The sequence below is a fragment of the Ranitomeya variabilis genome, chromosome 2, assembly GCF_051348905.1.
Source record: "Ranitomeya variabilis isolate aRanVar5 chromosome 2, aRanVar5.hap1, whole genome shotgun sequence".
NCBI lineage: Eukaryota > Metazoa > Chordata > Amphibia > Anura > Dendrobatidae > Ranitomeya > Ranitomeya variabilis.
Genome location: NC_135233.1, coordinates 977239228 through 977254225, shown reverse-complemented (window position 1 = coordinate 977254225; position 14998 = coordinate 977239228). Strand labels below are relative to the sequence as shown.

The following is a 14998-nucleotide window of genomic DNA, read 5'->3' as shown; positions in this document are numbered from 1 at the left end:
ACCGGTGTCTAGGAGAAAGGATTGGGTGGTTTTAACCATGGGTGTCAAGATTCTCTCCAGAAAGACAGATAGAGGAGATAGGACAGAGTCTGTTGAGGCCACAATTGGGCGACCTGGGGGATTTAGTAGTGATTTATGAATCTTCGGTAACACGTAAAATACAGGTGTTATCGGATGGGGGTTAGTCAGGAAAGTCGCTGTTTTCTGATCGATAGTGTGTTGGATCAGATATGTGTCGATTACATTTTTAATTTTGCGACTAATGGCCGCCACCGGATCCCTAGGTATGATACTGTAGGTGTTGGTATCTGCTAGTTGGCGATTGATTTCACCGATGTATTGTGTACGATTCATTACTACAATTGCTCCCCCCTTGTCAGCTGGCTTCACTATAATTGATTTATTGGTGTGAAGAGAGGACAGAGCCTGTTTCTCAGTGGTAGAAAGATTAGAGTGCAGAGGGAATAGACCAAGACGTTGTTGGTGTATAAGAGAATCCACCTCTTTATCCACTAAAGAAATAAATGTTTCAGCTGCGTGGTAGGTCCTAGGAGGGCAAAAATTACTTCGATTACGGAGTCCAAGGGTGGTGATTGACAACGCTGGTGGTGTGTCATCTCCCCTTGTGGGTACCGGGGTACGTGAAATGTCCGTATTAAGGCAAAAATGAGTCTTTAATCTAATCGTCCGGTAGAAGTTCTCCAAATCTTTTTTCAATTGCAGAGCGTCCCAATTAGGTGTAGGGGAAAACGAGAGCCCCTTCTGAAGTACTGAGAATTCTGTGGGGGAAAGAAGATGGTCGGATATAATGATTACTAGGTTCGTGGTCTCACCTGTGATCTTGTTGTCATTCTTTCGCTTTGCTCTCCTTGTGGGTCTCCTTCGTGATGTCCTCCTCTCCGTCCCTTGGATAAAAAACGTCGACGGCTGGAATTGGTCGAAGAGTCGCTGCCGGAACTGTAGTATCCATCTCTGCGTGGATAGCGTGATTGGCGCCAGGTGGAGGTAGAGGAGTCGGTCCATTTGTAGACCCTGTTGCTAGCGTAATCTTTGGTGTCACGTTGGAATTTGGCTCTTTTGCGTTCCTGTAGGACCCTCTAGTGTTCAGCCAAGGTTTTCTCTGTCTTTGTTTTCAAAGTGGACCACTCAGTTGAGGAGAGAGTGGATGAAAGCTGTGTCTCTATATTCTGAATATTCTGTTTGGTCTCCGTTATTGCTTTCTGAAGGAACTCTATTGTTAGTATAATGATGTCTAAAGAGCACTTGTTGAGAATCCTCTTATATTTTTCACAGTATTCCGGATTATCCGAGAATAAAGTGGGATGCAAATTGCACCTTAGACCCCTGGGTATTTTGTTTTACCTATAATATTCAGCTAGGGTTGTGCAATGAAGGTCATAGGAAATTAGCCTACGCCTTTCTTTTTCAAAATCCCTGGTCCTCAGTTCATGTACTGGGGTCCTGAGAAATTCGCTAGATCCTGTCACATGGGACAGTATATCTGAGCTTGTGGCCACATCAAATGCAAAAGTGTCGGTAGACATGGGAACGTTGCAAAGATGTAATAGGAATGGCCGGTGCAACTGCCAATACAATAGTATAGGAGAAGGTTATTTGGCGTGCACTCAGCCCAATGAGGCGAGGTGCTGGTGTAATGGACCAGAGGCCCTGATATAGTAAATTATAACATTCACCGCACTCTCTCTAGATAAGTGTCAAAATTGTATCAGTTTATTAACCTGAATTGAATTGGGAGCGTAACAGAATATTACAGCATATGCGATTAGCAACGTTTCGGCTCGACCTGAGCCTTTATCACGTTATCGCTGTGAAAAAAATACATAAACACATAAAATAAATAACATAAACGAAATGGTACAATATCCATAAACAAGATATCCTAGATAAGGAATAGGAAAACAAAAACATGTCCACCAATAAGGACATAAGAGGATGTCCGAGGAGGTGAAGAGTCAGGGATTGAGAATCTGAGTAGGGTGGAGAGGGTCTCATGTATCCTGCAAGTAGGGATGGTAGAGTGAGTACCAATAGTAAGGATAATGGAGAAAAGGATAAATCATAATGAACATATACAAACATTGCATTACATCAGTGTAGCATGGTATTATAAATCACAACATCATAAGGCAATGGCGCAGCTATTTTACCTTATTCCAATAAAGGATAGTATGTGAGAAGGGATAAGTCCCAGTGCTGCAGCACAGATTCTGCAGAAAACAGTGAACAAGGGTTAGCCAGTGGAGAATATAAGAATAGTGCCCAAATAAATTGTCCAGGTTACCTTTCAGTAATGTACTGGTGTATAGGTAGGTAGGTTTGTGGCTGGGACGGCGTGTATTGGTTAAATCACCGCCGTACCGGAAGTGGACGGCGCAAACCGGAAGTGACATAGCGCTACTGTGTGGGGCCTCAGTGCGCATGTCTAGTGCTTGTTATGGCAACCTTGTAACTAAGCGCTGCTGATAGCTAAGATCAGAGCGCTGTGTAACAGAGTGGATGACCTAATCGGGGCATATAGTAGCCTGGGGATAATGCAGTGGCCGCAACAATGCTAGTGGGTACTGGTAACTGTGCCTAGATGTTGTTTTATAATGCAAAAAAAGGACTATAGTACAGATGCAGGATATCCGGGGGAGGAGAAAAAAATAATACAAATAAAATGAAAATAAGAAGATAATAATACTAGGGGGCAGAATAGGACAAAACAGGGGACTGGGGGCAACTCACCCACATTAGAGTTGCGGGTCCTATGGGGTAGTAATTTACGCTCCCAATTCAATTCAGGTTAATAAACTGATACAATTTTGACACTTATCTAGAGAGAGTGCGGTGAATGTTATAATTTACCTTATGGCCAGTGGCGTAACTTGAAGCCTGTGGACCTCAATGCAAAAGCTCCAACGGGGCCCTCAATTATTGCAGGTCTTTAATATTAATGGTCTTTTGCATATGGCTGAAAGCGACCTTTTATCCCCTCTAGGCTTCAGGGCCCAGGTGCGATTGTAACCCCTGCACCTATTTTAGTTACACCCCTGCTTATGACAATTGTAACAATTCAACCATCACTCCTGGGCGACCAAAAGTCAGGATTGATTTCTTTCACACAAACCAGTTTCGTTTTTCCCATGCCAGTCACAGCTCCACAGTCACGTGCGTGTGTGCGCACTTTTAGCACCTACATACTAGAAGGTAATTTATACTTCCGGGTGTTGGAAAAAATTAGAAAATTAGATAATTGCTCAAATGTAAAAAACGGTGACATTAACAGGGAGTGCAAAAAATGCAGAATGTAGAGGACACATACAAGCATTATTATGTGAGATCCGAGCCTTACTGCTGCATATAAGAACAGTACATGCTCAATCTCAGCAGCTCCGAGCATCCAGTGAGCAACAACACTGCCATCCAGTGGCCATAGGGAGGACTACACGTATTTCATGTATTCTCTTATCTTCTATACTTTGTTGTAAATACATTTTATTAATTGCATCATGCAATATTCCTCAATGTCAACATCTTAGGTTGATGTCAATAAACTGAATCTTCCTTTGTTCACATTCAGAGGTTGAATGTCCTGATTAGAGGGGTTGTTCACTGCTGAACAATGCCAGCTGAATCAATGCAAAGACCCCAATTACAATAAAAAAAAATGTATGCCCACCTCCTGCTGCAACTCCTTTCCAATGAGGTGAGTGTCACTGTTCCCAGACAGTGACATGACTTCTTATGTCACGTGTAAGCCGCAGCCAATGAGCAGTTGCTCGTCAGCTGCAGCCTTTACAACTCTATTAGAGCGCAGCCAAAGTCGCTCATTGGCTTCGTTACACCCAGTAGTGGACAACCTCTTTAAACATGTTCTCTTAACATTGTTATAAAATAGATAAAATACGTAATATACATTAAATATTCATTTTTTTTTTTTTTTTAAAAACCTTTATTTTGCAAAGGTATGATTTATCTAGTGCCTGCTGTCAGGATTGACCAGGCCAATTTTTACAATCCTGACCACTGTCACTTTATGAGGTTATAGCTCCGGAACGCTTCAATGTGTCCCACTGATTGTTTTTTCGTGACATATTGTACTTTATGTCACTGGTAAAATTTCTTCGATAAGACTTGCGCTTATTTATGAAAAAAATGGAAATTTGGCAAAAATTTTGAAAATTTTGCAATTTTCTAATTTGTGTGCCCTTAAATCAAAGAATTATGTCACACTAAATAGTTAATGAATAACATTTCCCACATGTCTACCTTACATCAGCACAATTTTGGAAACATAATTTTTGGTTGTTATAAGAGTTAAAAGTTGACCAGCGATTTCTCATTTTTCCAACAAAATTTACAAAATAATTTTTTTAGGGCCCACATCACATATAAAGTGACTTTGAGGGTCAATATGACAGAAAATACCCAAAAGTGACAACAATCTAAAAATTGGACCCCTCAAGGTGCTCAAAACCACATTCAAGAAGTTTATTAACCCTTCAGTTGCTTCACAGGAATTTTTGGATTGTGGAAAAAATTTACCCCAAACTTGGTTATGCAATTTCTCCTGAGCATGCCGATAACCCATATGTGGAGAAAAACCACTGTTTGGGAGTATGGCAGAGCTCAAAAGAGCGCCATTTGACTTTTTGAACGCAAAATTTCTTAAGAGTCAATAGTAGATGTCATGTCCCATTTGGAGAGCCTCTGATGTGCCTGAACATTGGAAACCCCCCTCGCACAAGTGACACCATTTTTTGAAACTAGACCCCTCAAGGAATGTATTAGGTGTGTGGTGAGTACTTTGAACCCCCAGGTGCTTCACAGAAGTTTATAATGTTGAGACGTGAACATGAAAAAATGAAGCTTTCCCCACAAAAAATGTATTTTAGCCCCAAATTTAGCATTTCCATAAGGGTAACAGGAGAAACTGCACCATGCAATTTATTGAGCAATTTATCCTTAGTACGCTGATACCCCACATGGGGAGAAAACTACTGTTTGGGCGCACAGCAGGGGTTGGAAGGGAAGGAGCGTCATTTGATGTTTTGAATGCAAAGTTTGCTGGAATCATTAGCGGTTGCCATGCCTTGAAATCCCCCACAAGTGACCAATTTTGGAAACTAGACCTCTCAAGGAATGTATGTGTGGTGAGCAACTTGAACCCCCAGGTGCTTCACAGAAGTTTAGGAATTTGAGCCGTGAAAATAAAAAAAAAATTACATTTTCACAATGTTTTTTAGCCCCAAATGTTGCATTTTTGTAAGGGTAATAAGAGAAATTTCATAGTACAATTTGTTGTGCAATTTCTACTCAGTACTCCGACATCCCATATGTGGGGGAAAACTACTTTTGAGGCACAGTGCAAAGCTCAGAAGGGAAGAAGCTTAATATTGGAGATTTTGCTGGAATCGTTTGAGGGTGCCATGTGACATTGGTAGAGTCCTGAGGTGCCAGGACAACAGAAACCCCCATATGTGAACTCATTTTACCAACTCCACCCCAATGAATTTATCTAGGGATGCAGTGATCATATTGACACATGCGCCTCACAGAATTTTATACCATTTAGCTGTGAAGAAATTTCATTTTTAACACTAAAATGTAGTTTTAGCCCCAAGTTTTTAATAGAAGAAATTTTTAAAACAAACTGAGCTCCATTTTTCCCGAGTGTGCCAATATCCTACATGTAATCGGGAAATACTTTTCAGGCACAGTGCAAAGCTCAGAAGGCAAGCAGCACCATATTATAGTGCAAATTTTACTATTATGGTTTGCGGGTGCCATGACCCACTGGGAGAGCCTCTGAGGTGCCAGCACAGGAGAACCCCCATAAGTGACCCCATTTTACAAACTACACCTTTCAATGAATTCACATATGGGGTGCAGTAATCATATTGATACCACAGGTGTGTCACAGAATTTTATACTATTGTGCAGTGAAGAAATAATGATTACATTTTTACCACCAAAATTATTTTGTTTTAGCCCCAGATTTTACATTTCCACACAAGTGGGTAAAAATGGCACCAAAATTTGGCCCACATTCTACTAAACATGGCAATACCCCATATGTGGCTGTACAGTACTACTTAGCCACATGGCGAGACTCTGGAAGGACAAAGCACTATTTGCCTCCTGGTGCAGATTTTCCTACAATAGTTTGAAGACTCTATATACAGGGCCCCTAAGTGCTAGAAGACCAGAATCCCTCTCTCAAGTGACCCCATTTTGGAAATTATACCCCTTTAGGAATTTATCTACATGTGTAGTGACGATTTTGACTCAATGGATGTTTTCCAGAAACAAGCAGCAGTGGATGTTGCTGAGTGAAAATTGCAAACTGCCATTGTAGTGACCTGTACGCGGTAGTGACCAGTACCTTATATTTATTAGTACCTTATACTCAGATCATGCTTCCGGAGACCTGTAAATTAGTCAAGCTCTTACCGCTACTGAAATGCCAAACGTAGATGCTGTTTGTGGTTTAGGCACACTGGGGCTCAGAAGGGAGGGGGGCATTTGGATTTCGGAGTATAAAATTTGCTTAACTTCTCTTGGATGGTGAGGAGCCATTTCACTTTTCCAGAGTCTTTGTACTATCAGTTACATTGAAGTCCCCAATATTTCCAATATGACAGACCTGAGTGGGGACTTTTTTTTGTGGCTTGAGTTAAAGCTTTTATTGGGAACATTTTACATAACATTTGAATTTATTCTGCATTCTACGCTGAGCACTTACATTGGGGTTTCCATCTAAATTTTCGAGTGACGTGATTCAGATGAAACCCTCGAGGGATCCATTCACTATCATGAGGCCGCAGAGTTACCCTGGTTGGTCTTTGTTCAGTGGTGTCCTTTTCAGAAGTGCACAAAACTGTGGCCGACTGCATTTTTATGCATACCTAAAAACACGTACACCGCCGGATCATAGGCCAGACAGCATCCACAGTGCCTCTGTCTGCCTCATTATAGGGAGTCTTCCGCTGGGAGTTCTGTCTGAATCACACATTTCATAGATTTACATGGAAACCCCAGTGTAAGCGCTCAGCATAGAGTGCAGGATAAATGTGTGCCGAGTCTTATTGCGATCTTTGGGAGGCAGAATTAACAAATCAATAGCAGTTGAAGAATTGGTTTTATTTTTATTTTACACCGTTCCTCATGTGGTATAAGGGATTAGATGACTTTATTCTTTGGGTTGGTGCGATTACAGGGATACCAGATTTATATTGGGTTTTTATGTTTGTCTGTTGTCACACACTAAAGATGCTTTTTATTGCAAAAACTAGCATTTATTATTATCTTGTGATTTAAAAAAACATATTTTTACAACTTTTTTCCACTTTTTTTTTTTTTTTTACTTACTCTGACCATGGGGCTTTCACTTTCTGCAGTCGCAGGTGTAAGGTACAGCATTGTGGGAGCATTGCTATCATGGGCGGACATACCGCTGGTTCAACCGGTGCGGCTGCACCAGGGCCCGGAGGCTCCGGGGGCCTGCAGGGCGGCTATTAATGAGGGCAATCTGGCCAGTTTATCCGGCCCCGAGGCTCCAGGGGGCCCCTGGCCAGATTGCCCTCATGTGCGGCGGGCAGGGATCCGTCCTGCTTCCTGTCTCACACAGCAGCGGCAGAATTACATCATCATTCAGCGCCGCAGCTGTGCGAGACATGAAGCTACCGGTGATGGTGCGTCTTCAGGATACCGTGTGCAGAGGTGAATGGTGCTGTGTGTCTGTATACGTATGCAGAGATGTGAATGGTGCTGTGTGTGTGTGCAGAGAGGTGAATGGTGCCGTGTGTGTCTGTGTGTGTGTGTAAGAGGGTGGTGCTGTTATGGATAGTAAGGAACACGGTCACTTTAAGAGACTGCACCCCCTTGTCTGGCATAATGGAATGTTCTGCTTCTCCCCTGCAATAGACTGTGTGAATGAACTGGACTGTGCAGAGGGTGGGGATGGAGCCTGAACAGTGTGTGAGCTGGAGCTGCTGCAGAGAGAACTTTGTGCTATTTTGCTGCGAGAGAACCCACAGCCTGTAACAGAGTGGACTTGTGAAATTTGACAGACTTTTCCAGGTGCAGCGAGAGTGGCTGTCCTATGCGAGTTTGAGAAGCTACGAAGACAACGAGAAAGGGATTTACAGTTTTCAGAAGCATCTCCAGGACCCAGAAGGAGAAGACCACGTTTCACGGAGCTGGCAGAAAGCCGTGCGCACCACCGTAGTAGACTGTAGGGGGCCCTCCCAGGACTGGATCTGAGTCCCCAACATCACCGTGAGTTTGTTCCTGTTTTGTGCACGTTAGGGCCTAGAGTAGGCTTCAATAGTCAGTACACGGGAGCCTGCTTAGTAAAGGCCAGGGAGGTTTTACGTAGAGTAGCATAATTATTTGTTTGTTTGCATTTGCTTGTGTGGCATATATTGAATCTGTAACAGTTGGAGCACCGTGCTATTTGACGGACAGGCTAAAGAATATAACTATTGTAAATTATCTTTTGCCATTGCATACCCGTTTGCATCTTCCTCATCCACTTCATTCCTTGCCTTCCAATAAATTTACCCTTTGTTGTTTGCACCTCATCTTGTGTACGATAGTCTTCCTGCACCGTGGTGGTCCCCCGGCCATTGCTTCAAGTAGCGCTGCGAGCAGGGTACTGTCACCAAGATGGAGGCAGCAGACAGCAACAGCGGGAATGATGTTAATGGAGATGCTGTGGGCATTGGTGGAACCCCTGCAAGGACACTCCCTATGGGCACCATATTTACTGTGCTACCAAAGTTTGACGGCAGTAATATGCCACTGTCCGACTGGGTGTTCTGGCTGCAAAGCACCCTGAAGATTTATAACATCAGCCCAGACCTTGAATTGGAAATCACTTTAACTGCCCTAGAGGGAGAAGCCCGTAGAAAAGTCTGCCTACAACCAGAACTCACCCGTAGTACCCTGACGGAGCTAGTGAAGTTTCTGGAAGAGATCTACGGCGAGACTGCTAGCGCCAGACACCTTCGCGCCAAATTTTTCTCTAGGCTGCAGCGAGAAGGAATTTCTCAGTATGCAACAGCACCACCCTCTTACAGGTGGAGGGCAATGATGGGGCGGAAGGGAATGAATGGGTTGACAGGGCAATGATGGGGGAGAAAGCAATGATGGGGTGGTGGGAGAGGAGCAAATGATGGAGGTGGGGAATGGGCAATAATGGGGGTGGTGGGAGGAGGAAATGATGGAGGCGGTGTAATGGGCAATGATGGGGTGGTGGGGAAAAGACAATGATGATGGGGGTGGTGGGGGAGAAGACAATGATGATGGTGGAAAGGACAATGGTGGGGGAGGAGGAAATGATGAAGGTGGTGGAATGGGTAATGATGGGGTGGTGGGGGAGAAGGCATTGATGTGGCAGTGGAAAGGACAATGATGGGGTAGTGGGGGTAGGCAATGATGGAGGTGGTGGAATGGGCAATAATGGGGTGGTTGGGCGAAAGCAATGATGGAGGTGGTGAAGAGGGCAATCATGGGGGTGGAGGAGAGGGCAATAATGGGATGTGGGGGGAGGACAATGAGGGGTGTGGGAGATTGGGATGGGAGGAAGAGGGATTTATAATGGATTTAGGAACTGGGGGAAGTGGAGGAAGATGTTATCATCATCGATTATGTCTAACAGTCCCTTAGTATATAGTGTACTCACTTATGTATAACACCATCCTTCGTTACATAGTTTCCTCTTTTTTTTTTTATGTATAACACCATCCCTTATTACATACCATCCTCTCTAGTTCTATATGGTGCCATCCCTTATTATATAGATTCCTCTGCTGTTATGGACAGTGCTGTCTCTTACATAGTGTATTCTTGTTATTCACATCACCCTCTTTTATTACATAGTCCCCTCACTTGTTAGATGTAAAATGACTACTGATGGAGGAGCCGGTAACCAGATGTCCAGTCCGTCAGCTCCTCCTTTAAAAAAGAAGTTTTCCCATGCTCCATCCGCCATCATTGTATTATACAGCTAACAAGACAGGATGGTATGTAATAAAAAACAGGGCTCTATAAAATCCAATATGTAAGGGACGGCAATATACATAAGGAGACTATGCAATATATACACATGTATGTGGCCATACATACACACAGTACAGACCAAAAGTTTGGACCCACCTCATTTAAAGATTTTTGTGTATTTTAAAGGACTATAAAAATTTTACATTCACACTGAAGGCATCAACACTATGAATTAACACATGTGGAATTATATACTTAAAAAAAAAAGTGTGAAACTGAAAATATGTCTTATATTCTAGGTTCTTCAAAGTAGTCACCTTTTGCTTTGGTGACTGCTTTGCACACTCTTGGCATTCTCTTGATGAGCTTCAAGAGGTAGTCACCGGGAATGGTCTTCCTACAATCTTGAAGGAGTTCCCAGAGATGCTTAGCCCTTGTTGGCCCTTTTGCCTTCACTGAGGTCCAGCTCACCCCAAACCATCTCGATTGGGTTCAGGTCTAGTGACTGTGGAGGCCAGGTCTTCTGGCGTAGCACCCCATCACTCTTCTTCTTGGTCAAATAGCCCTTACACAGCCTGGAGATGTGTTTGGGGTCATTGTCCTGTTGAAAAATAAATGGTCCAACTAAATGCAAACCGATGGAATAGCATGCTACTGCAAGATGCTGTGGTAGCCATGCTGGTTCAGTATGCCTTCAATTTTGAATACATCACCAACAGTGTCACCAGCAAAGCACCCCCACACCTCCATGCTTCACGGTGGGAACCAGGCATGTAGAGTCCATCCGTTCACCTTTTCTGCATTGCACAAAGACACGGTGGTTGGAACCAAAGATCTCAAATTTGGACTCAGACCAAAGCACAAATCTCCACTGGTCTAATGTCCATTCCTTGTGTTCTTTAGCACAAACAAGTCTCTTCTGCTTGTTGCCTGTCCTTAGCAGTGGTTTCCTAGCAGCTATTTTACCATGAAGACCTGCTGCACAAAGTCTCCTCTTAACAGTTGTTGTAGAGATGTGTCTGCTGCTAGAACCCTGTGTGGCATTGACCTGGTCTCTAATCTGAGCTGCTGTTAACCTGCGATTTCTGAGGCTCGTGACTTGGATAAATTTATCCTCAGAAGCAGAGGTGACTCTTGGTCTTCCTTTCCTGGGGCGGTCCTCATGTGAGCCAGTTTCTTTGTAGCGCTTGATGATTTTTGCAACTGCACTTGGGGACACTTTCAAAGTTTTCCCAATTTTTCGGACTGACAGCTTCATTTCTTAAAGTAATGATGGCCACTTGTTTTTCTTGCCATAATACAAATTCTAACAGTCTATTCAGTAGGACTATCAGCTGTGTATCCACCAGACTTCTGCACAACACAACTGATGGTTCTAAACCCATTTATATGGCAAGATATCTCACTTATTAAACCTGACAGGGCACATCTGTGAAGTGAAAACCATTCCCAGTGACTACCTCTTGAAGCTCATCAAGACAATGCCAAGAGTGTGCAAAGCAGTCAAAGCAAAAGGTGGCTAATTTGAAGAACCTAGAATATAAGACATAAAAAAGTGTGAAACAACTGAAATTAAGTATATAATTCCACATTTGTTAATTCATAGTTTTGATGCCTTCAGTGTGAATGTACAATTTTCATTGTCATGAAAATACAGAAAAATGTTTAAATGAGGTGGTGTGTCCAAACTTGGTCTGTACTGTAGGTATAGTATAATGCCAAAGATGTCACTCATTACATTACACGAGTGATAGCTATTGTAAATTCTACAACAGCTCAGGAAAAAAAAAAAAAAAAAAAAAAAGTCAAATCCTTGCAGCAAGTGTCCTGGGGGAGGGATTCAAAAGTTTATTTAACTCCTCCATACAGTACAAGCCCCATATATTGCTTCATACGGAATGGACACCATATAATGTGCCACATAATACTCCATACCAAAAAAAAATAAAAATAAAATAAAAATGAAGTGTTCAAACCTCCTGACAGGCCCGGACTCAGCAGAGGGTGCACAGTAGTGATGTCATTGCGCCCTCTGTCCTGAGATGTCAGTCAAGTGACACAAAAAACTGGAGCTGCGCAGGAACAGGGAGAAGCAAGTAAGTGGGGCCTTAAGTGAGGCAAGTGACACTTGTCCGATGGCAAGTGCCCCCAGCTTGCCCAGGGACTGGCATAAACTTTACAGCTATAACACTATCTGAAAGAAGGAAAAGGTAAAAAAAAAACCATTGAAAACCAAAATCAAGATATTTATAATTTTATTTCTGAATGGAGACAACTCTTCAATGTATATAATCAGGATTAGAAGGAACGTTCAATAAATACTTTAATACCCAAGCGTTCGATTACACTTCTGTAACTTGCGCTTTTGTAGTGCAGCCACCGACTGGACAGTCATGATCTGGAAATGGAAGGTGGCCAGTATTAGGTACATAATTCAATTATAACCCTCATGGACAAGATTGGATATTACAAAAATAAAAGTGAACCAGAAATCAGAGTACTGCAAGTCAAGTTATATGAAATATACAAACATTTCCATAGTAAGAGGAAACTTTATATAGTTTACCTGGTCAGTTTGGTTATACAGAAATGTAAGGGGCAACCGCTCTATTGAATGATTAACGAGAGACTGAGAGTAGACTAATGCCATGTATGAAATAATTGAAGCCTCTGAACGTGAGGTGGGGGATTTCAATGCAATGACAAGACACCAAAGTTTGATGGCTATGAAAAAAAAAAAAAAAAAAAAAAAAATTGCGTGAATTAGTAAGAGGTGCAATACCATTTTAAAAAATTAGACTAAAAGAAAAGTGGATAAAGCGGCAGCGCCTCAAGACTTCATATATTTTATTCACAGTTGAGATATTAGTGAGTGCCGAGAGTGACGTTTATAGGGTAGTAAAGATGGTGAATGATGTGGTTAGTGCTACAGAGGCCGACTGATGAAATGACATGAGAACCAAGATGGCCTGGCTTTGGTCATGGGATAAAAAGTGCACATGTTCAGCTGATGCACAAACATCAGCAAAAAATAGATAAAATCCAACAAAACAGAATTTCAAGATGTGATGCAGATTACATCTCAAATAAGGAATCCTTATTTATACGTCAGGCCCAGTTCATACTTTCCCATTTGATGGGGAAAACCAGATATACAGCAGGTAGAAAGACACGAGATATGGATGGCATATACTGGAGTTACATTTGTATACTGTAAACCAAAAAGAAGGATGAAACGCTAATCTCATCAATGTCAGACTTAGAAAAGCCAAGTGCAATGCACCAGTTAAAGGGGAAGTCGCAATCCTGAAATATGACGTTTCCCCGACAATACCCCATGTATTAAATTGCACGAGTGGCCAAAGACCACACAATGAAGGCGACATGAGCACTTCCAGCAGCAGCCATGATACATTCCATGATGGTGTCAGTCTTTGCTTGTTGTCACCATCATTACTTCAGTAGGTGCCCTCTGGTCCACTTTCACTCCTTTGGTCTCCCATCTTCACAGACAAGACATTCCTGGTTATCCATTCAGCAGGTAGACGACCACTTCGTAGGTGCACATCATTATCGCTGTGTTCGGGATCTGTCTAACCAGGTGAGTAGTGAGACCACGGTACAGAGAGCCATAGCCTTCCTCTTTCACAACCAAAGACAGCGTCTGGAAGAAAGCGCGGTACTTTGTCCCCTCTTCACGTAGTCTTGTCCGTACAACCTCTGAAATTGGGGAAAAAAAAATAATATAAAAAAAAATTACTATTTTATTTTAACAGTGAACTGAGCAAGAGAACATAACCAGGCCTAATGCTAATGGCAGAAATTATGCAAGGGGTAGCTTTATTAGCCATATACAGTGCCTACAAGTAGTATTCAACCCCCTGCAGATTTAGCAGGTTGAGGCCCCATACACACGTTCAGGAATTGATGCAGAAAATTCCTGTGAAAATCCTGACATTTCTGCCGGTTTTCTGCATGAAAACCGCATGCGTTTTTTTAGCGCGTTTTTGACGCGGTTTTTCCCAAACATTTCCCAATGCATTAGACAGTGGGAAAACCGCGAAAAAAACCGCAAAATTAATGAGCATGTCCGGTTTTTTACCGCAATGCGTTTTTCATGCGGAAAAACGCACATCATGTGCACAGAAATTGCGGATTTCATTAAAAATGATAGGATGCTTAATGTATGCAGATTATTTGCGGTTTTATAGCGTTTTTATAGCGCAAAAACGCTAAAAAACCGCAAATAATCTGCACTGTGTGAACATAGCCTGACACATTTGGAATTAACTTGGCATTGTGACATTTGGACTGTAGATCAGCCTGGAAGTGTGAAATGCACTGCAGCAAAAAAAGAATGTTATTTTTGTTTATTTATTTTTTTTTTTAATTGTGAAAAGTTGTTTCAGAGGGTCATTTATTATTCAACCCCTCAACCCACCAGAATTCTGTTTGGTTCCCCTAAAGTATTAAGAAGTAGTTCAGGCACAAAGAACAATGAGCTTCACATGTTTGGATTAATTAGCTCTTTTTCCAGCCTTTTCTGACTATTTAAGACCCTCCCCAAACTTGTGAACAGCACTCATACATGGTCAACATGGGAAAGACAAAGGAGCATTCCAAGGCCATCAGAGACAAGATTGTGGAGGGTCACAAGGCTGGCAAGGGGTACAAAACCCTTTCCAAGGAGTTGGGCCTACCTGTCTCCACTGTTGGGAGCATCATCCGGAAGTGGAAGGCTTATGGAACTACTGTTAGCCTTCCACGGCCTGGACAGCCTTTGAAAGCTTCCTCCCGTGCAGAGGTCAGGCTTGTCCGAAGAGTCAAGGTTAACCCAAGGACAACAAGGAAGGAGCTCCGGGAAGATCTCATGGCAGTGGGGACATTGGTTTCAGTCAATACCATAAGTAACGTACTCCACCGCAATGGTCTCTGTTCCAGACGAGCCCGTAAGGTACCTTTACTTTCAAAGCGTCATGTCAAGGCTCGT

At 42.6% G+C, this 14998-nt stretch overlaps 1 protein-coding gene across 1 annotated transcript in view; it reads right to left on the bottom strand.

Annotated features, from left to right (window-relative positions):
- Window positions 1–12246: 12246 nt before the first annotated feature.
- SLC25A36 (solute carrier family 25 member 36) overlaps window positions 12247–14998 on the bottom strand; it is a 48697-nt gene continuing 45945 nt past the window's right edge. Inside the window, exon 7 of the mRNA XM_077290851.1 lies at window positions 12247–13728. Coding sequence (XP_077146966.1) covers window positions 13535–13728 — 194 coding nt within the window. The 3' untranslated portion in view covers window positions 12247–13534. The remainder of the gene's footprint in view (window positions 13729–14998) is intronic.